Source organism: Anolis sagrei, chromosome X (genome assembly GCF_037176765.1).
Source record: "Anolis sagrei isolate rAnoSag1 chromosome X, rAnoSag1.mat, whole genome shotgun sequence".
NCBI classification, from domain to species: domain Eukaryota; kingdom Metazoa; phylum Chordata; class Lepidosauria; order Squamata; family Dactyloidae; genus Anolis; species Anolis sagrei.
In genome coordinates this window covers 33,324,044-33,344,298 of record NC_090034.1, presented here as the reverse complement: position 1 = coordinate 33,344,298, position 20,255 = coordinate 33,324,044, and the positions used below count along the sequence as shown (strand labels likewise).

Here is a 20,255-nt window from a genome sequence, read left to right as displayed (position 1 = left end):
CACACAGTGAGGAAGTTCTTCCTCATGTTTAGGTGGAACCTCCTTTCTTTTCTGTAGTTTGAAGCCATTGTTCCACATCCTAGTCTCCAGGGCAGCAGAAAACAAGCCTGCTCCCTCCTCCCCATGACTTCCCCTCACATCTTTATTTATGGCCCTCATGTTCTCCTCTCGGCTGTCTCTTCTCCAGGCTAAACATGCCCAGTTTAAACTGCTCCTCATAGGGCTTGTTGTCCAGACCCTTGATCCTTTTAGTCACTCTCCTCTGGACACATTCCAGCTTAGAGTAAACTTATCCCTTCAATTGCAGTGCCCAGAATGGGACACAGTGTGATTCCAGATGTGATATGACCAAGGCAGAATAGAGGGGGAGCATGACTTCCCTAGATCTAAACACTATACTCCTATTGATACAGGCCAAAATCCCATTGGCTTTTTCAGCTGCCACATGACATTGTTGGCTCATGTTCACCTTCCTGTCCTCGAGGACTCCCAATACCTTTTTCACATGTACTGCTGTCAAGCCAGGCATTGTCCCCCATTCTGTATCTTTGCATTTAATGTTTTCTGCCTAAGTGGAGTGTCTTGCATTTGTCCATTGAACTTCATTTTGTTAGTTTTGGTAATCATCTCTCTAATCTACTCCCGTTTTATGGAGTAGTGGCTCTTCCTCCCAATGTGGTGTCATCTGCAAACATGACCATGCCTTCGAACTCTTCATCTAAGTCATTAATAAGGATGTTAAACAGAACCAGGCCTAGGACAGAACCCTGCTTATGACATTCCACTGGCCATTTCTTTCCAGGGTCCCTTCCACATAGCCATATAACCCAGAATATCAAGGCAGATAATCCACAATATGTGCTTTGAACTGAGTTATCTGAGTCCACACTGCCATACATCCCTGTTCAAAGCAGATGTGGGATTTTATTCAGCTGTGTGGAAGGGGCCACAGGGCCCTTCCACACAGCCATATAACTCAGAATGTCATGGCAGATAATCCACAATATTTGCTTTGAACTGGGTTGAGTCCACACTGTCGTACATCCCAGTTCAAAGCAGGCAATGTGGGATTTTGTTCAGCTGTGTGGAAAAGGCCCATTTCCTAGCCCACATTTGACTAGTTTGCTAGAAAGTCGTGGGGGACCTTGTCGAAGGAAGGCCTTCTTGAAATCCAGATACCCACTGCGTTCTCTGCATCTTCCCAGCTTGTAACTCTTATATATAAAAAAAGAGATCAGCTTAGTCTGGCATAGCTTGTTTCTGATAAGGCAATATTTCTCGAGAACCAAGTTCCATTTGAGGGAAACAAGCTCGAGCGCAGACTTATATACTGGGCGGGACTATTTGTACGACTCAGATGCTTGCGCGGCGTTCGGAACTGTTTTCAAAGCCAGGCGCGAGGGCGGAGCGGAGCGATCTCTAGATTGGGAGTGATGAGACCTGGGCGAAGCGCGAGAGGAAAAAGGGCGCCGGCGCTGAGGGAGCGCGAGCCCTCTGAAGACGGCGGCGAGAGGGGCGGCTGGCTTGCTGGCTCTGCGCCTGCGTACTCGCGTCTTTGGGAGCCGCCGGCCTCCCCTTCCCCAGCTTCCTCTCTCTGTCCTTGCGCGGCTCGCTGAGGGGCCAAGCCGCGGCGCTCCGTCTCCCCTTTTGAGGAGAGAGCCCCCCGCTTCCTGGGGCGCCCTCTTGGGCCTCTCTCCCGCCAGCCATGGCTCAAATCCTCCCCATACGGTTTCAGGAGCACTTTCAGGTGAGCCAAGGGGGGTCTTTCTGAGGGGAGGGGAGAGGAAAGAGGCCTGGCTGAGAGAGAGAGAGAGAGAGAGAGAGAGAGAGAGAGAGGGGCCCCTCTCAACAGCTGAAGGCAGGGCAGAAGGGGGCCAGGCCTAGGGGCTTTTTTTGGGAGGGGGTTGGCTTTGGGGGTCTTGAGGGGCTCAGCCTCCTGGGATAATAATTACTAATATTAGTACTAATATTATATATTTATTAATAGCCGTACTCATATATATTATTAGTATTTATTTTGAGGGATTTGACTTTGGGGTGTTGAGAGGCCCAGCCTCCTGTGATAATAATAATAATAATAATAATAACAACTAATATTGTACTAATATTTTTAATAGTCATATTCATATATATTATTAGTGTTAACATTTATTTTGGGGAGTTTTGAGTTTAGGGATGTTGAGAGGCCTCCTGGGAAAATAATAATTACTAAAATTAGTAATAATATATATTTATTAATAGTCATACTCATATCATACATTTTTAATATTAATATTTATATTGTTTGTTTGTTTTTTACTTTGGGGACCTTGAGGGGGCCCCTGGGATAGTAACAATAATATTAGTACTAATATTATATATTTATTAATAGTCGTACATATAGATTACTAATATTATTTATTTTTGTCCTGTGAGGAAGCATGGGGAGAGGTTTCGTGGGGAAACTGGGATTACCCTTCCCTCCTAGTCGGGGCCCCTCCCCAGTTTTTTGCGTGAATGCGGCATATCCTTTTTCCAGAGTTGTATAGGCATGTATAGATGTACACTTCTTTTTCAAAGAAGTGTACATCCCTTATGTAGGAAGAGCATGCCAAACCCAAACACTGGCTTTCCATTGAGCAGAGATTGGGCTGGGATGGTTCTATCAAAGTATGAATCTGGCGGGCCCTCCTTATCCATTGGTTCCAGGACTCCCGTGGATAGCCAGATCTGTGGATGATCAAATCTCATTGCATACAATGGCAAACGGCATCTCTTTGATCGAATGGCAAAACCAAGCCTTTGGGGATCCCCCCCCCCCTATATTTTCAAGCCATGGAAGATTCAATCTGTAGGTGCAGAAACCTCTCTAGTGGGTTGGCCATAATGGGGTGGGGGTATACTTTTTCAGAGTGCAGGAAATGTATAGGCAATTCCTCTTGAAACCCTTCTAGGAGAATAGTGCAAAACCAGCCCTGGCTTTTCATTCAGTAGAAGAGTACTATGGGTCTTTTTATTAATCTAAATCATGCTGGAAAGGACACCAGGAACTGCGCCAATCATCCAAGTGATTTGGGTACCCGAAAGTGTACTTGCTGCACCTGATCTGAGAACAGGATGGAGAAGTTGGTGTTGGGTGCCCCCCCCCCCCCCCAATTGCAGCCTTTTGCGAGTATTTGTGCAGAGTCACTGGCTGCCTGAATGACAGACTCTGCTCCTTGTCTGTTGGTATGTGGAGTGGAGGCTCTGAGCTCTTTGCCTGCATTATTACTTCGCCCTAAGGAATACGAGGTGCAGCAAAAAAAGGATGTGGACACATTCGAACGATGGGAGCAACAGATCACAGTGGCCTGGGTCCTGTTTTCATTGTCCACTGTCTCCCTAAACTCCATTTTGGGAGTGGGGTGGCAGCTTGGTGTTGAAGGGGGGATCTTTCCATCTCACGGAAGGACCTGCAAGGTTGGGAAAGATTGGGTGTTGAGTGGGCAATTTTCTTGTTCTGGAGAGCAGCACTGCAATCTTTACGGGTTTCTTTTCCTTGCTGCAACCCTCTCTAGTGGTATTCAAACACCAGCATAGATCCGTGGGGAGGATGGACTGCATTATCCTAGTCTCATGATGAGGGAGGGATTGCTAATTGTCTAAAAGGAGAATAATGGAATTGGGGGAGCAAGGGGGAGATGTGGCTGTACTGAGTCAGGGAAAAGCTTTTGCTGAGAAAAAGCAATTTGTGGCAGGAATTAAAGGAATTCCACAAATGAATGAGAGCACAGGAAGTGGACTTGGTGAACGCTCTTGTCTGTCCCTTCTTCTGTTAGATCAGAGGCATCAATTTCCAATTGTGATCAGACCTTTTTTTGGTTGCTGTCTTCAATGTTACACCCCTGTCTAATGTATTGTTTCAACATCTTTCCCTAGCCCTAATAAGATTACGAGCTGGTCTAAGTGCTTTGTGCTTCCTCAACTCACAGGGATGCCATTTTATTACAGACTCGGTCCTATAGAACAGGGCTATTTGTGGACCGAAGCTTATTTGCTAACTATTGGCTACCAGAATACAGTGGTTTTACAGAAAAAAACAAAAACGGTTTCAGCCAATAGACAAAAATACGGTGCTAGTCCTGGGCACATTAAGGACAAAAAGCATTGGTGTTTCACATTGGATAGCTGGAGCAGGCTTCACCAGTGCCTTGTGAATGGTTTGGACTACAGTTCCCATCAGCTTCAACATAGCCCGTGGGGAGGAAGGGTGGGAGTTGTATTTCAAAACAGCTGAAGGACATTAAGGCGAGGAAAGCTTTTGTGTTGTAGCTGAGAGACAGTTGTTGTCACTCAGCTGCAGCACTTCTGTTATCAAAATGTGATTACATGTGTAGGGAATAAGCTTACAGCTGAGAAGGCATTAGTTACACCATATCGCATAATCCTCTGTGTTTTTACTCATAAGTAAGTTTCATCATGTTTGGGATGGCATACTCCCAGGAAAATGAGTGCATAGGATTGTAACTATAACATGCCATGTCTGTAGCCTGGCTAACTTGGGATTCTGTAGATGCATTAGCCAGTAACAAATGATGCCATTCAGTTCTGTTAGACTGGGATGGGCAAAACGTACCGCTCCAGAAATGGCTAAACTTCAATCCCCAGAATCCCTCATTGTCGGCTGTGCTAGCTAGGGTTGTTGGGAGTTGCTGTCCAGCAAACAGCTGGAGGTCCATATTTTGCCCAGCCTTTTGTTAGACTTTCTAGTTGATTGTTGAGCACAAAATACAAATCACACTAAGCTTTCATCCCACGCCTCCAGTGGCTTCACTGCTATAAGCAGAAAAATGTAAACTACAGAAATGTAGTCATTCTCAATATGAATGTTGATGCATTAAAGACTGATTTTCGCCACTCTAAAGAAACTGGACACTGTATTGACATTGTGTAGGGACTGCATTGCAGGTAGAGATGTGAAGGCCTGGAAATAAATTGGAAAAAGTCAAAGGGAAATGTTTTTTCTCTCCCCCCCCCCCCCGCCAGCAACTATTTCTAGAAAAAATGGAGGGAAAAGTATTGTGACAGAATGAATCAAAATTTTAAGACATAGCAGGAAGACATTTTTCTATGATTATGTACAGTATCTCACATCATTGCAGTTCTTGGTCTTGTTTTCCTCTTTTTAGTTCTTTTAATTGGAGTGAGTTCTTTCTGTCAGTTTGGCACTATGGAAGACTGTAAAGGACATGAAAATATCCTTTGTTTCATGGTGTTGATTGTTTTATTGTTTGTTTTAAATTATACCCCCCCCCCCAAATAAGTTGTTAAAAACAATGAGGTTCAGATGTTCCTTACAATTTCAAGAACATGTAGCTCAATTTGTAGCAGTAATGATTTAAAAAGTCAATTAAATTTGTAATTATTTCCTGAACAAATGTGACCCCTTAGTATATCAGAAATGATGCATATGTCAAGCCAAGTTATACATACTGCATTTTATGTTGCTGAAGTCACAAAGTAACTTTCATTCTGTCAAGAGTGTTTATATTTACATTTTCCAAAATGTAGTGGAAAAATGTATTTGCTCATTGCTTCAAATCCCTTTAAAACATTTTCAATCCTATTAAAATATGTAATATATATTCTGTTAACATCGAATAATATATAGTCTGTTTGCTGTGTGGTCCACTAGCTGGACTTAAACTTTAGAGGATTACATCTTTCGAGGGTGGGAGACTGACAAATGTATGCATCAGTAAAGTATCTCAAAGTAAGTATATTTTTGTCTTCTGCAGGGTAGAAGCACTGGCTGGGATCCTGTTGGCAACATATGCAGGCATATGGGTCATTCATGCCAGATGAATCACTATTTTGACCACGGCTGAAAGGCAGTGGGAGAATGGCAGTAAAAGTCAACCCCATTGGGATATAAAACTGGCCAGCCTATTCCAGAACTATCTAGATTTATCCCTTAAAAGGGAGAGCCTTTGCTGCGGTCCATTCCCATACCATTATTGTACTGCGTGCATCTTCCAGTGACACCTCTTCTTCCACTGACATAGTTTTGCCAGCAAACAGGATTTTGGCTACTGAGCCTATCTTTTGAAACAACGTACTGAAAACTAATGGTATAATGCTAGTTTTTGTCCTGGGCGATTTCTCACACGATGCTCTGAAGCTAAACTGATCCAGGTTTAATTGCAGCAACTGATGTAATAAACCATTCTGTCCTAGAGATGCTATAACTGTTTGTCTGGAGGCTAAATCTTGGATCTTTTATGAAGGACTTAAGTTTATGTGTCTAGTTTGTTCTTTGAGAGAAGCCAAGTTTGTAATTGTTTGTTGATAACAGCTCACAACTGATTCAGAGTAAATTTTTGTGGATATAACATGAACGTGAATCAGTAAAAGAGAGATGAGTGAAGAATGTTTATAAAAGGTTAGGTGACTAGGGAGCTTGAATAATTCTAGTTTTTCAGTATCCAGCTTGCAGAGTCAGCCAGTGACCATGCTGACTGGGGGATTTGAGGAGCCGTACTCCAAAAATGAAGTTTCAAAGCTCTTCGATTTGGAAGCAGTGGGATTTGGAATCAATGGGTTTCATTCTGCTGATCTTTTTGAAAGCTGTTGAGAAGCTAAGCCTCACTGAAAATCAAATTGAAAAAAATCTGGTTGCCTGGTTAAACGATAGCAACTGTGATTTTGGATTTGTTTTTTAAGAGTGGCATGAATAGTAACTTGGCTGTCCATTGGCATCCACTAGATTCACTTGAGTCTTTATGTTTAGGTTCCCTGCCTGTAAGATTTTGTTGTTTTAATGGTTTGAAGACCACACACATGTATTTTCTTAACACAAGAATCCTGTCAAAAAGCATTTTAGACATTTAAGTCTGTCAAGTCTTTTCTTTTCAAAACACACCTACTTCCAGATGAGTAGATTCCAAATCATTATTTGTAAGAAACCTCTCATTGAGAGAATAATGCCTTCAGAGAATGCAGTCATGCCGAAAGTTCAAGAAACAGTGCTGAGAATGTGAAACTGGCACGTCCATTTTCTTCCAGCTAATTATGTGGGAAGAAGGAGCTAGTTGAAGTTCAGCTTAAAACCTTTGGGAAAAATCTTGAAATACTAGCTCAGTAATAGTTTGCACAACCTTCCCTTAGATTGTGTTAGCATGTAAAATTGACACATGGCTTCTTGTTGTGTGACCATACCCAAGCGAAGAATCAGGTTTGCACACACCCTTTTAAAAAGTAGGAGAGATTTGACAGAGTCTTGTTTCAGTTTTCAGAAATATGAGGATCTTTTGTTAAAAACAAACACTGGTTGGTTTCTAAGTTAGCCAGCTTCAAACTGTGGCATGTGAAAACTGGCCTCCTGAATTATAGTATATAGTCATGGTTAAATTGCCCTGATATGTAAGTTGAGGATAGATGTTGGTGCCAAAAAAATTGTATTTTGATATAATCCATGGATAAATTGAGATTTATTCCATGGAGATGGGAAAGCACAAATGCTGCTCATCCAGACATTCAAAAAGGTTAGAAGCAGTACCATGACTGAGAGAGTAGAGACATTGATGCATTTTTAAAGCTTCTCCCAATATTTTCACTTTTTGTCACTACCCAGAGAAAAGATGGTTCCTTTTTTGATTGGCATACAGCACTCATATTTACCCATGGATAAATTGAACTAGGTTTTTGAGGTTGATTTTTTGACAAAAAATTCAAGACATGCATGCGTATATAGGGTAAGCATGTATTTTAAAGGAGCCTTACATCTGGGATTCTTAAAATGAAATGAAACTCTACTGAAGTTCTCCCAGAGTACTGACGCAAGAGCCAAATATGTAGACCTAATTCCAAACTGAGGCTAGTTCAGGCGTATCCTCATAGTGCTACAATTGTTTTAGTGTTGGATGAGAACCAGAATTTTGTTTTGGTGTAGATGTAAAAATATCCTATCTGCTAAAAGTGTGCTTTGGGCAGACTGTGGTTTGCTTTATTCCTGCTACTCTTATTACTAATCAGAGTTGCACCTGAAACAGAAGGGATTGGGCAAAGCAGACTTGAGTGGGGCATAGCAGTTTGCTAGTCAGAGACATTCTCTTCCCGCAATTTATTGCTTGCTGGGAAAGCTCTGCCATACCCTTTGATTGCTTGTGTGCTGCATTCAGTTGTGGAAAACCTTAGGCAAAAGGTTAATGACTAAGGCTTCAAAAGCAAAAACCAGCAAGCAAGCAGGATATGGTCAAGTTAAAGAAATGTGAGAAATGTGAAAACATTTACAGCTTTGTTAAAGGAATTCATAGTAATTGGTCTTTTTCTAGTTTCTTCTGGGGATGTTACTCGACCTTTTTCGGTGTTTGTCAGGAAGTAGAGTATTGATGTAAGGGAGCTGGTCTGACTATGGGAAAACTTCTTTAAGTATGGGAGTCATAAAGTGACCAACCCGGCATATTGCCAGTTTCCCATTTTTCACCCTCAGGAAAACAACTTACAGATCTTTTCTACTTGTGGTTTTGGCAACTGTAGTAAGCATTTTAGTTCTGCTACTGAAGAAAGCATCCCAGATTCTTTTAGCTCTTTATATTTGTGGATCTGGAAAGCCAGAGCCCACTATGAGTTTCTTTTTTCACCTGTTGCCTTCATTCAGTCTGATCAAGAACCATGGGATGTTCTGTGGTTAGATTTTCAAAATTATCTAAAACTGTGCCTCATAAACTGGAAGGGACACTGATAACAGCATTTCAATTTTGCTGTCATTTTTTACAAGGGGGATTCTATAAATTCCTAATCCAAAATGTCTTGAATTTTTTCCATGCTCAGTCCAAGGCAAAACACTGGTCTTCTGAATAGAAGAAGAGGGGTTATAGCATTCCTTTAAGCAGCTATTTTTATGCCTCTTACAAAGCATTTCCATCCATGTCTCTTGAGAACAGTCTGTAACTGCAATGAACAGAGCCTATTGATGTTTGAATGGAACATTGCCATAACTGAATGGTGCAGAAATATGGCAAATGGTAACTTCATCTTGCTTGCTTTTTAAGTAATACTGTACAACTTGCAAGGCTTTTCTTTTCTTACCTCCCTTTCCCTCTCCCATTATATTGAGAACACCCAGTATAAAAACATCTAGTGTTTTAGATTGCAAACTAAAGGCAAACCTTTGGAAGCCTAAATTCCCTTGTCCCCACTTTCATACAGTGTGTTAGAGAAACTTGCAAAAATTGATAAATATAGCAGCTTTCAAATACTACAACTTGAATCCCTTTGAATAGTTGGATTCGCTTACTTTTAATATATGTCTGCTGAATAATTCTGCATTCACTCAGTCATTTTCAGAAAGTAATTGCATTCATGAGATGTCCTGGAGTTTATTGTTCCTTTTAAGGCTACCTTAAGACATATATATTGGGATTTCTATCAGTAATTAAAGAAAGAAACTTCCTCCACCCTTCCAGGCTGCTTCATTGACTTTAAAGGAAGATGGGCAGCAGCATTCAACTTTTCATGCTGTGAAGACAGACTTCGTTTAGTCTTCCATTAATGCAGAATAACTGTTGTTGCCATTTGTGATCGAGAATGCAGCAAAGTAAATCCTGAAATAAATGTTGGGACAGTTAACTCAATTGCTTAGGAATGTGCCGTTGAGAACAGTGTTTGGATTGGCAAAGGACAGGTTTTCCAGGAAGAAAATTGAAATACAGAACTGGATTGCTAATGCTTAAAGGAAACTTGAAAGGTGATATCCAATAGAACATTTAAAAAATAGAGTCCTTTTAGCAGAAAGCTATATCCATTTAGCATGGTATATATTAAACAAGCAAGCAAACAAACAGTTAGTGGAAACAGATAGAATGTAATAGAAAGATTGATATGCTGGATATTCTAGTAGCTGCATGTGCCACCTTTTACCAGAAAAGTTCAGCAAGATAGGAATTGAGTAGATCTTGTTTATTGACTGAGATGGTCATTAATTACTATTTATGCATCCAGCCCATAAGCAAATTGATTAAAAATATAGTGTGTTGGATATGTTTGCAGGAACGTTTGATCCATAATTCACAGATGGATTGTTTATAATGAGAGAAAGAAAGGCATAGGGCTTCCTGCAGTCTTTGTTGCCAGTGCCGCTTTGTGTATAATGCCTTTTAAAATGCAGTTCGATCTATATGATTACGTTTAAATAACCCTATGAAAAGATCCTGATTTGATGATTGGGAGACCTTCTTTGTGGAGAAAATGTTTTGCCTTTTTCTATTTTCCAAGCTTCTGCTTCATGCTTCTGATGAAGTAGAGTGAGTCTACGAAAGCTTAGATGAAAGGGAGTCAGGTTGTCCTTTGCAAATTAACCAGTTGAAAACCAACCAAGCATCAATATCTAAAACTTCTTTAGATCTAAATCTGTTTAGTCCAGGGAAATAGTTGAGTGCATTGGACACCACTGTGCCTTTTTAAAGAAGAAGCAATGTATTTTAACTAAATGTTGGTGATGTAATTCAAATTATGCTTCCTTGTGGCACAGATGTTCATTGTTACTACCTTTTGGTGGAATGTGTTACAATGTGTTCCTTTTGGTTGGATGTGTCACAGTATGTTCACTTTGGTTGGATGTGTTACAATGTGTTCACTTTGGCTGGATGTATTACAACATTTTCATTTTGTATTACAAATATACCTGACCTGTACAGATGCACGTTCTTTTAAATTACATTCTGGTGGTATTTAGCCAAGAATCACTTTTTTAGAATCCTGTATGCTTTTATTATTGCAATGAGATTGATTTTCCAAGGTCCAAAAGATTAACTGTCATCATCCATCTTTCAGTTGTCAGAATATATGTTACTGCTTTAGCTATGCATCAGTACATATTTTATTGAAGTTAGCTTCTATCATATTTTTAAGAAGGAGCCCCCGTTGGCACAGTGGGTTAAATCCTTGTGCTGGTAGGACTGCTGACCGAAATCTTGGCAGTTTGAATCCAGGGAACCCCTGTGAGTTCCCTTCTGTTAGCTCTAGCTTCTCATGTGGGGACATGAGAGAAGCCTCCCACAGGATGGTTAAAAATCCAGGCATCTCCTGGGCAGCATCCTTGCAGATGGCCAGTTCTCTCACATCGGAAGCGACTTGCAATTTCTCAAGTTGCTCCTGACACTCACACACAAAAAAATTAGAACTATGGACAACTTATATCACAGATGTACAATGCTTCCCTTTTTTATTTCTTCAGTCTTTTCTATTTCTTTTCTTTGCAATCATATTTCATACCTTTATTTTTTTTTAAATTAGCTGCTTTCTCTAAAACCAAGTTGAAGGAGCTAGTGTGTCATCTAACAAATAGTTGCAGGAATAATTTGTAATTGAAATTGCTTCTCACTGATTAGTTAGGAAAGTCTCTTTACTTGTGGTGAAGTAACAGTCAAACTAACTGTTGATTTCTCCCCCCCACGTCTTAGCTCCAAAATCTTGGAATTAATCCAGCAAACATTGGGTTCAGTACCTTAACGATGGAGTCTGACAAATTCATATGTATCAGAGAGAAAGTGGGTGAGCAAGCACAAGTTGTGATCATAGACATGAGTGACCCGACAACTCCTATCAGGCGCCCAATCTCTGCCGAAAGTGCCATCATGAACCCTGCTTCGAAAGTGATTGCTCTGAAAGGTAAGTTTGGCTTCCTTGGATTCACCTGGAATGGTGCAGTTGGGCAGTTGTCCTGGCTTGGTTCTGTTTTGAATTGGATTGCAATTAATTGCGTAAAACCCAAACAGTAAGTTTGAGTTAGGAGGCTGGGGATAGTGGAAAATTATAGAATTAAGTGGTATTGGGAAGGAAGTGGTTTGCCGGTGGTATGTTTTAATAGAGGGCTTGTCAGAACAAACTATTTCAAAATTAATCTTAGTATTATACAGCACTGCAAAACTGGTATTTTTAGGGCAGAGGAAAATTCTTAGGCACCACCAATTCCAAATTAGAGCACTTTTTCTAGCCATGTGTTCAGCCGCAGTGATTTTCCAGCTTTTGAGCATAACAATTGGGTTTATTTTAGAAACAGGCTGTACTGTGTAAGTCAAAATGCTGATAAATAAGCTTCTTCTGTGGCTTGCTTGACTTTGAGGTGCTTTAGCATACAAAAATGCCCCTTATAGGTCGATGCTTTGTAAAAATATAAATCAGTTTCACTGTCACTGACTCTGTACTTTTTTTCCTGCATTCTTGTCTTAAAACAGATGGTGAGTTGATTTTGTCCTGACGCACTTCATGTTTAATAGTATGGAATGGTCTAATCTCATAAAAAGTACTGAATTCTCTTTTTGAAAAAAAGAAGGAAGAGAAAAATGAAAGCAAGCAATTTGGCACAGGGGATGAATTGGGATGTGGATGCTACAACCTGAATTGGGGGGCAATTCTTATTGGTCCTGACTTGCTGGTTATAACTGTACCAAGAGAAGGCCCTATGGAGCCCCATCATAGTACGGTTAACTGGCAAAAACTGAGTGGCAATACTTTTATGAGAGACCTCTGCTAGCATGGTGTCTTGTGTGCCAGTCACTGATTTAATCCTTAAATGTGGTACTTGGTTCCCAGAGTCCATGGCAATATTCACAGGGGTCCACGATATGCTTTTTAGTCTTGAACTTGCATTGGGAATCTAGGAGCGATGTGTCTGGGCAGCTGGCACATCACATCTCCAAACTTGCTAAAACATCCCTCGGTGGGAATTGTGGGCTGTTAATATACTATCTGGGGCAAATAAACACCAGTGGTAGCTTTTGTCTTACAAGTTAATACCTACACAAGGTTTAAATTGGAATGATCTTGGGCCCCTGTGCATCAAGCTACTGGCCAGGAAAGCTAATATTTAGTGATAACCCCAGACAAAACTCTTATCCAATGCACTACTCCATTGCTATGCATTAAATACTAGTCACGGAGATGCAAGTAACTTTGAGACATAACTTAATGTCTCTCTTCGCTGCTCTCTCCTCATGCATTTCATTATGGATTCCTATAGCACTACCATATCTGTTTTTGCTTGCAGTTTTTTTTTGTGTGCTAAGGGTCCAGATAGACCTGACAACATCTGTCTACGACTTAATTATTCAGTAATAGGGCTGCAGCTTGCACAAAAGTATAGCTTGTATATAAATGCATTTAGAAAAGCACTCCAAATGTTCTCTGCAGATTGGAGTGTGGCGGTGACAAATGCGGAGATTCTGTGCCGTCCTTGAAATTCTTGTTTCTAGGGTGAGCAATGCACAGACAATACCACTTCTTCAGGAAAGCAACACATCTCTCTAACCTGTGACAAGAGTATGGTGGGCGCATACAAATTGCATTTCTGAATTGCATGTGGTATTCCCACAGTGACCCCAGCATTCTTGTCCTTGTAGCTCTGTATCCTGTCTTGTTCTGTGCCACGAGAATGTCTATGGTATCCGTGTTGAGCAGAATGGGGGAATGCGTCACTTTGGGGGTGACATTTCCATCCACGTAGCATGGGAATGTAAAAACCACAATTTCACGCCCTTCTCTTGCACAGATGTAAAGTGTCCAGAGCCTTTTTTATTATTTGATGGGTGGGGGGAAGTATTCTCGGCTGCAGTTGCTAAGTCACCTGAAGAAAACAGAATTCTGCCTTTTCAAGATAAGCAACCATAATGCAGATGTGCAGTTCTTACTGCTTTGTGCTAATTCTTTTTTCTTTTTTTTTTGAGATTAGACTCTTATGGGTAATCTTCCTTGGTGGGACAACAAAATGCAGTGTTATCTGATGAAAAGAACTTTGCTTATAAACTGAAGTGAAATTGTTGTTCTCGCCCAACATTCTGTTGGAGCGTTCTGGTCTGCAACACCTCACTCAAACATGAGTCTTTTTCTTAGAGCTCCCCTGCTCTTTATTTGCTTCTGTGGTAATAAACCCAGATCAATTAGTTGTAGACTATTGGGTATGGGTTGGGGGATAAAGGCTTTTGGATCTTGTGGTCTTCTAAAGTTTTCTGAAGCCTACCCCATACTTGTATGTGTGCACATTCTGCAATCTAGAGCAGCACCTACTGATTTTGATGTGGACTCTCACTGATAAAAGGAGGTAATTTAGCTTGTAAGGTTCCATGGGTTTATTGGGCAAGAGACCAACATGACTACTACCCCTGAAGTCTGAGAGTAACAACCAAATGTACATTCACAGGGCTCATTGACATACCTTGAGAGAGACAGAGAATAAATGCTTGTGTTACATAGATTTCTGGGTGGTTTTTTGTATTTCAATGTGATGTTACTCTTATCTTTGGACTGTTAGGCTTCTTCATGGCAGCTGCTTCAATATTAAGGCCTCTTTGATAAGAGGAGTGTTGACTTTCTGCAAGCTGAGTATACCTTATTCGAAATGCTTGGGACCAGAAGTGATTTGGATTTCAGAATACCTGTATTTGCATCTTTGTACACAGAGATGTCTTGGAGAGAGGACCTAAATATAAACATGAAATTAATTTTTGTTTCATAGGCACCTTATGCATATAGCTTGAATGTCATTTTAATAATTTTGTGCATGAAACCACATTTATATCACATAACCATTTGAGAAAGCAAAGAAAATCCAGTCACCCATATAGTCAGTTTTGGATTTTAGAGCATTTTTGAATTCTGGATAAGGGATGCTGAACCATGGATCTCCTGTTGAAAATCCCTTCAAGGAAAATATGTCAATAAATATGCCACACCAATAAGTGTAATCTGAACAAATACTGTGCTAATAACAAAGAAGTATAAAGCCAAAACCTAGTTGCAGGGTCCAGATTAAAGAATGAGGATTCAAGACTGCCAGCCTGAATTTTATACGCCTGATTGCAAAGGGAAGCAAAGTCACTTTGAGTCTCCTGTGGAAGAGATAAAGCAGATGATGATGATGATGAAGAAGATGAAGATGATGATGATGATAATAATAATAATAATAATAATAATAATGGCAGTTGGAAGAGAATGCCTCCCTTGTAACTGAAGCATCGGGACATGCATGCAGCTTCAGCTCTGTAAAGGGATTTCCTTCTGATCTTTCCAACCTGTCTGAAGCCATCCTGTTTGGCAGCCACAGGTTTCTTCTGCATCTTGTGTTTGGGTATTTCTCTCTTTACCCTTAGAAAGAAAATGATGTTTCACTTCTTTTCCTGTTTCCTTTCATATCCATGCTGCTTCTCCTTCCCCATCGCAGCCCAGCCCATTCACTTTTTAGAGAAAAGTAGTTGCAATTTGGCTTGCCTCTGAATGGGGAGAGTTAAGCTTGGCTATATAGACCTCAGTGCTTTTAGAGGTCTGCAACAGAAATAGCAATTGGGAAAAGAGTCCCTAAAATATCATTAGAGAAAATGTGTCAGTGTTTGGTTTGAGAATGGCACATTTCTGTTTGAGCCCCACCAGAAATTGACCTGCTTTATATCCAATAGCTCACAAATGACACTGAGCACATGTGAAAATTGCAATGTTATTTTCGCTGGTAATTTTCTGTGATGTTCCACGTTGTCAATAACCCAAGTCTCAAAAGTGTCTGCACAAGGTATTTAGCTTAAGATTGCAGTAAATGGGACTGTGGAACTGTTTTCCAGCTGTAAAGGGCAGGAAAGGGAGAAATAAACTCTACCAAAAAAAACAAAAAAAACATAAGAAAGGCAATTCTGAGCAGAGGCTAACACTGATGATAGATAGCTGCCATGATGTGAATTATCCTTTCTAGTTGGTTTGGAGCTGAAAGGAGCAAGCTAGGTCATGCACAACCTTTCAGTTATGCTTTCAAGAAAGATGTTAAGCAAAAAAAATTAGCAGATCGTAGGTTGGAAGGTTGCTTAATGCCTGCTTCTTAAAATTCTGCTCCTTTGATGCCTTGAGTTATAGCAGTATCTTTAGAAAGCCCAGCTGAATGTAGATTTTCTTTGTGAAAAGGGATTCAGCCTTTTAGGCTGATAGTGATGTACTGCTGTGTCCTTCCTACTTTCCTGGATAAAAAAGGGAATTAGAAGCAAGCCTGTTGCATGCCATCCTTCTAACAAAGATTATGATCACAACGTTAGGTCAAATGCAGAGTAGAAAAAGGACAAAAATGGATTTTTTTTTTGACAGAGTCGAGAAGTTATCTGGCCTCAATCATTACCAGGTTTGTCTTCATGTCATATTATGTCAACATATTACAAAGTGGTTGGGATTTTTCCCCTGGCAATGCCTTCTGTTAGAAGAGTGTATTTTGCCAAGCTGCAGTTCAATCTTTTAACTGCTTCATGTCATAAACTGCAATCTTCCACCTGTTCTCCCCATCTTCTTAAAGGGGCTTTTACCTCGAAAGACAGGAAGTGAAACAGGGATTAGTGGATGGTTTTTATGTCCTGTGGGACAATGCTGCCCTTGGCTTTACTGTCTTGAATTCTAAGTAATCTTGCTGCTTAATTGGTGCCTCCTTCCCTAGTGTACTCACTCTATTGAAATAGATGAGGCTCTGGATAAAGTGCTCCTCTGTTAGGCCTTCGAGGTTCATCCCCAGCCATTCAGGCTCCACTTCCGGTGTTCAAAATCATGCCAGATCTACACACAAAGCAGAGGGGTGGCAAAAGGAACTGTAGCAGTTCAGCTGGGACCGTATTCAAAAGCATGCTTTTTCCTGCAAATGCTGCTGCAGTGGTCCTATCCATCCCGTTTCTGGCATCTTATTTTTCTGCCTATGTCTCAGGCCAGTTGTAACCCAAGGAACTCTTGTTTCATAAAAAGAGCAGGGACCCATGCTTGTTGAGTAACCTTTCAGGGGGCTGTGATAACCTTTGATTTTCTGTCTTGCATGCCAGCCGGGAAAACTCTCCAGATTTTTAACATTGAGATGAAAAGTAAAATGAAAGCACACACAATGGCTGAGGAGGTGATCTTTTGGAAATGGATATCTGTGAACACAGTGGCATTAGTGACAGAGACGGCTGTGTATCACTGGAGCATGGAAGGGGACTCCCTGCCCCAAAAGATGTTCGACAGACACGCCAGCCTTGCAGGCTGCCAAATAATCAACTATAGAACGGATGAGAATCAAAAGTGGCTGCTCCTCATAGGAATCTCCGCCCAGGTAAGGAAAGCCGTGAAGGTGGTGCAAATATCGGAGTCTCAAAATGTTGCCTGTTATAAAGAAATCTTTTTCAGTCACAGCTGGCAACGAATGCTGCTGCTCACCAAATATATGGCAAATTTGTAAACCGTGACATGGATCTGAGTCTTAGCAGTTGGAGTCTTTTGTGATAGACAGCCAGATAAAGGACCTAGAGTGAATTAAAATATATGAATTGTTGGATGTGAAGCTCTTCAGCATTTCAGCTATTGAGTGTTCGTGTGTTTGCTTCCGTAGCAAAACCGTGTGGTTGGCGCTATGCAGCTGTATTCAGTTGATCGAAAAGTCTCACAGCCTATTGAAGGACATGCAGCAGCCTTTGCAGAGTTCAAGATAGAAGGAAATGGCAAGCCTTCTACCCTTTTCTGTTTTGCAGTGCGCAGCCCCGCAGGTGGCAAGGTAAAAACCATATATTTGATCGTTTTTGGGCTGGATGTAGGCAAAATCGCAAGACAAAAACAAAACTAAAATTTCCTTAGATATTTTCTATAGAAGGGACTTGGACAAATGTAGGCAAATCATGGATACCCTCATATTGAAAAGAGGCATTTTCTACTTATAGAGGTTTGGCTTAGTACACCTGGTAGTTTTTTTTTTTCCATGACAGGAGCGACTTGAGAAACTGCAAGTCGCTTCTGGTGTGAGAGAATTGGCCGTCTGCAAGGACGTTTCCAAGGGAATGCTCAGATGTTTGATGTTTTACCATCCCCATGGGAGGCTTCTCATATCCTCACATGGGGAACTGGAGCTGACAGAGGGAGCTCAGTCCCCTCTCCCTGGTTTAACCCATTGCGCCACCAGTGACTCCCACATGGTAATGATCCTGTGCCTTTCCCAACGCCTCTTGACAGACACTGAAATTGACAATACTGGACTTTATCCAATGTAGGACTTCTGCTGAAGGGAATGGGAGACTATCTCCCTTTCCACTCTGCACTCACCAAATTGACTTTGGTTTGAGTTCCTGAGCTGGGTGCAGTTTACAAATAGACCTTCAAACTTGGCCTTCAGATTTAAGCTTTCAGATTCCAGTGATGCGACCTTGATGCACAGGCTCCTTCCAAAACCGGGCCCTTTACAAACCCAAAGCATAGTGTTTTTGGCAATCCCTCATCATTTTAAATGGTTGCTTTTAAAATTAATTTTCAATTAGAGATGGCTTCTATAGCAATGGAACAACTGATTATAATTTAATCTCTTCCCAGCTGCATATCATCGAAGTGGGCCAGCCAGCCTCTGGAAACCAGCCCTTTGTCAAGAAAGCAGTCGATGTGTTCTTTCCACCCGAGGCTCAAACTGATTTCCCAGTAGCAATGCAGGTAATGTCACAGAAGTTGATTTAAACTTACGTCGATTGGGCTACAATGTATTGAGTGTTGCAATAGCACTATGTAACTTCTAGTTCTTTACAGGCGGTCATGGATAGACAACAGATATATGACATACCAAATTTCTGCTAAAAATGACTCAGAATTGAGTGGATCCGTTGCAGAATTGACCTATAGCATGCAAAGGTTTGTGTCTACTTTTGTTGGAGTGACATAGGGTGCTTCACTTCTGTGGAATTAATGGAGTTTGACACCATTTTAACTGCTATGGCTCAATGCTATGGAATCCTGGGAGATGTAGTTTGGTGAGGCACCAGCTCTCTTTCGTATCGAAGGAAAAATATTTGGTAAAACTACAATTCCCCTCATTCGTGAGCCATGGCAGTTAAAGCAATGTTAAAGTACATTAGTTCTAGAGTATAAACACAGCCATAGACCCCACTTAGCAGGCCGCTCTAGAAACCAGAGGACATTCTGAAGCAGAAAATAGGTGAGTTTTCAAGGTTTCCTGTTTGAATGCTTGAATGCCATTGGGAATGCCTAAGCTCTCATGGGAAAACAGAGCCAAGCTAAAGGCTGTCTCTGGTTTCTTCCTGACTGTGAGAGCTGTTCAGCAGTGGAACTCTCTGCCCCGGAGTGTGGTGGAGGCTCCTTCTTTGGAAGCTTTTAAACAGGGGCTGGATGGCCATCTGTCAGGGGTGATTTGAATGCAATATTCCTGCTTCTTGGCAGGGGGTTGGACTGGATGGCCCATGAGGTCTCTTCCAACTCTATGATTCTATGATTCTTGTTAGTGTCGGTAATGATGCGAATGCAAAGAAAAAAATGCTTAAATATTCCTCTAGAATGCTTAGGTACATGAGTCCCCTTGAGGGTCACATGATGGTTACAACAAGGAATGTAGGTCAATGTAATGCTGTGGTAGCCATGATACAAGATGAAGACTGCAGAGCCTTAAGTAGCCATGTTCTGTAATGAGTTTTCATTAAAATGTTACCTAATGACATATAAGAAGAATATGAAGGAGTTCAAAAACAATTAATGAACCTTAAATGCAACTGAGCAGTAGATGTAATCAGCTGAAGAAGTCCTGTGTAAATAAATATAGTATTTCTAGATTATAAATGCAAAACATGAGGTAGGGTAATGCTGGGTGGGTAGAGATCAGGACCCAAAACAGTTGAGCATGAAAAGGAGTACTGTTTTGGAAAGATCAGCATGTTTTTTCAAGAAGGCATGTGTCCCAGTACAGATTTATTTATTTATTTTGTATCAGAAGCATTGCATAAATTATGATAAAATAGAAGGTGTGCAGGTGGCTAAATATCTTTTGTCCAAAAACAGGCAACAGCAACGGCATTGTCTGTAGCCTCCAACAATTCCTTTTCTGTACATGAGGCAGGGCACAATGGACAAGCATACAGATGCAGAATTGCATGCTCTGCTCCACAGTCACACAGGGTATAGGATTCTTTTAGGTAGTGCCGTTTTGCCAGGTTGTCTTTTGATCTGCCCACTCCGCTTCTGAGTCTATTCAGGGACTTCCAGGTTGCCCATTCTTGGTTTGTCCCTGGAGGAAGACCCTCTGGGGGGGGGGGGGCATCCAGTTGGGATTTCCTGATTTAGCTGCCCAGAGGGATGCCCTTGCTGTTGCTGGAGGGATGCCAAGAGGAGTGGTAGTTCTCATAAAGCTTTTCCTTGATTTGAGTCTATTGGGAGGAGGCTGGTAGCCATGTAGTGGGTGGCTTTCACAGTGTTCAACCTTATTTCTCTTACATTTAGCAGCAACTTCCCATCGCACATCGGGGGGGGGGGGGGATGGAGGCAAT

The 20,255-nt window shown here is 41.2% G+C and overlaps 1 protein-coding gene across 3 annotated transcripts in view; it reads left to right on the top strand.

Annotated features, from left to right (window-relative positions):
- The first annotated feature begins 1,425 nt into the window (after window positions 1-1,425).
- Window positions 1,426-20,255, top strand: part of CLTCL1 (clathrin heavy chain like 1) — a 62,376-nt gene continuing 43,546 nt past the window's right edge. For all 3 annotated transcript variants that reach the window (XM_060785929.2, XM_060785928.2, XM_060785930.2), the window contains exons 1-5: window positions 1,426-1,747; window positions 11,421-11,628; window positions 16,791-17,059; window positions 17,336-17,497; window positions 18,304-18,417. In XM_060785929.2, the coding sequence (XP_060641912.1) occupies window positions 1,706-1,747; window positions 11,421-11,628; window positions 16,791-17,059; window positions 17,336-17,497; window positions 18,304-18,417 (795 nt within the window). In that variant the 5' untranslated portion in view covers window positions 1,426-1,705. The remainder of the gene's footprint in view (window positions 1,748-11,420; window positions 11,629-16,790; window positions 17,060-17,335; window positions 17,498-18,303; window positions 18,418-20,255) is intronic.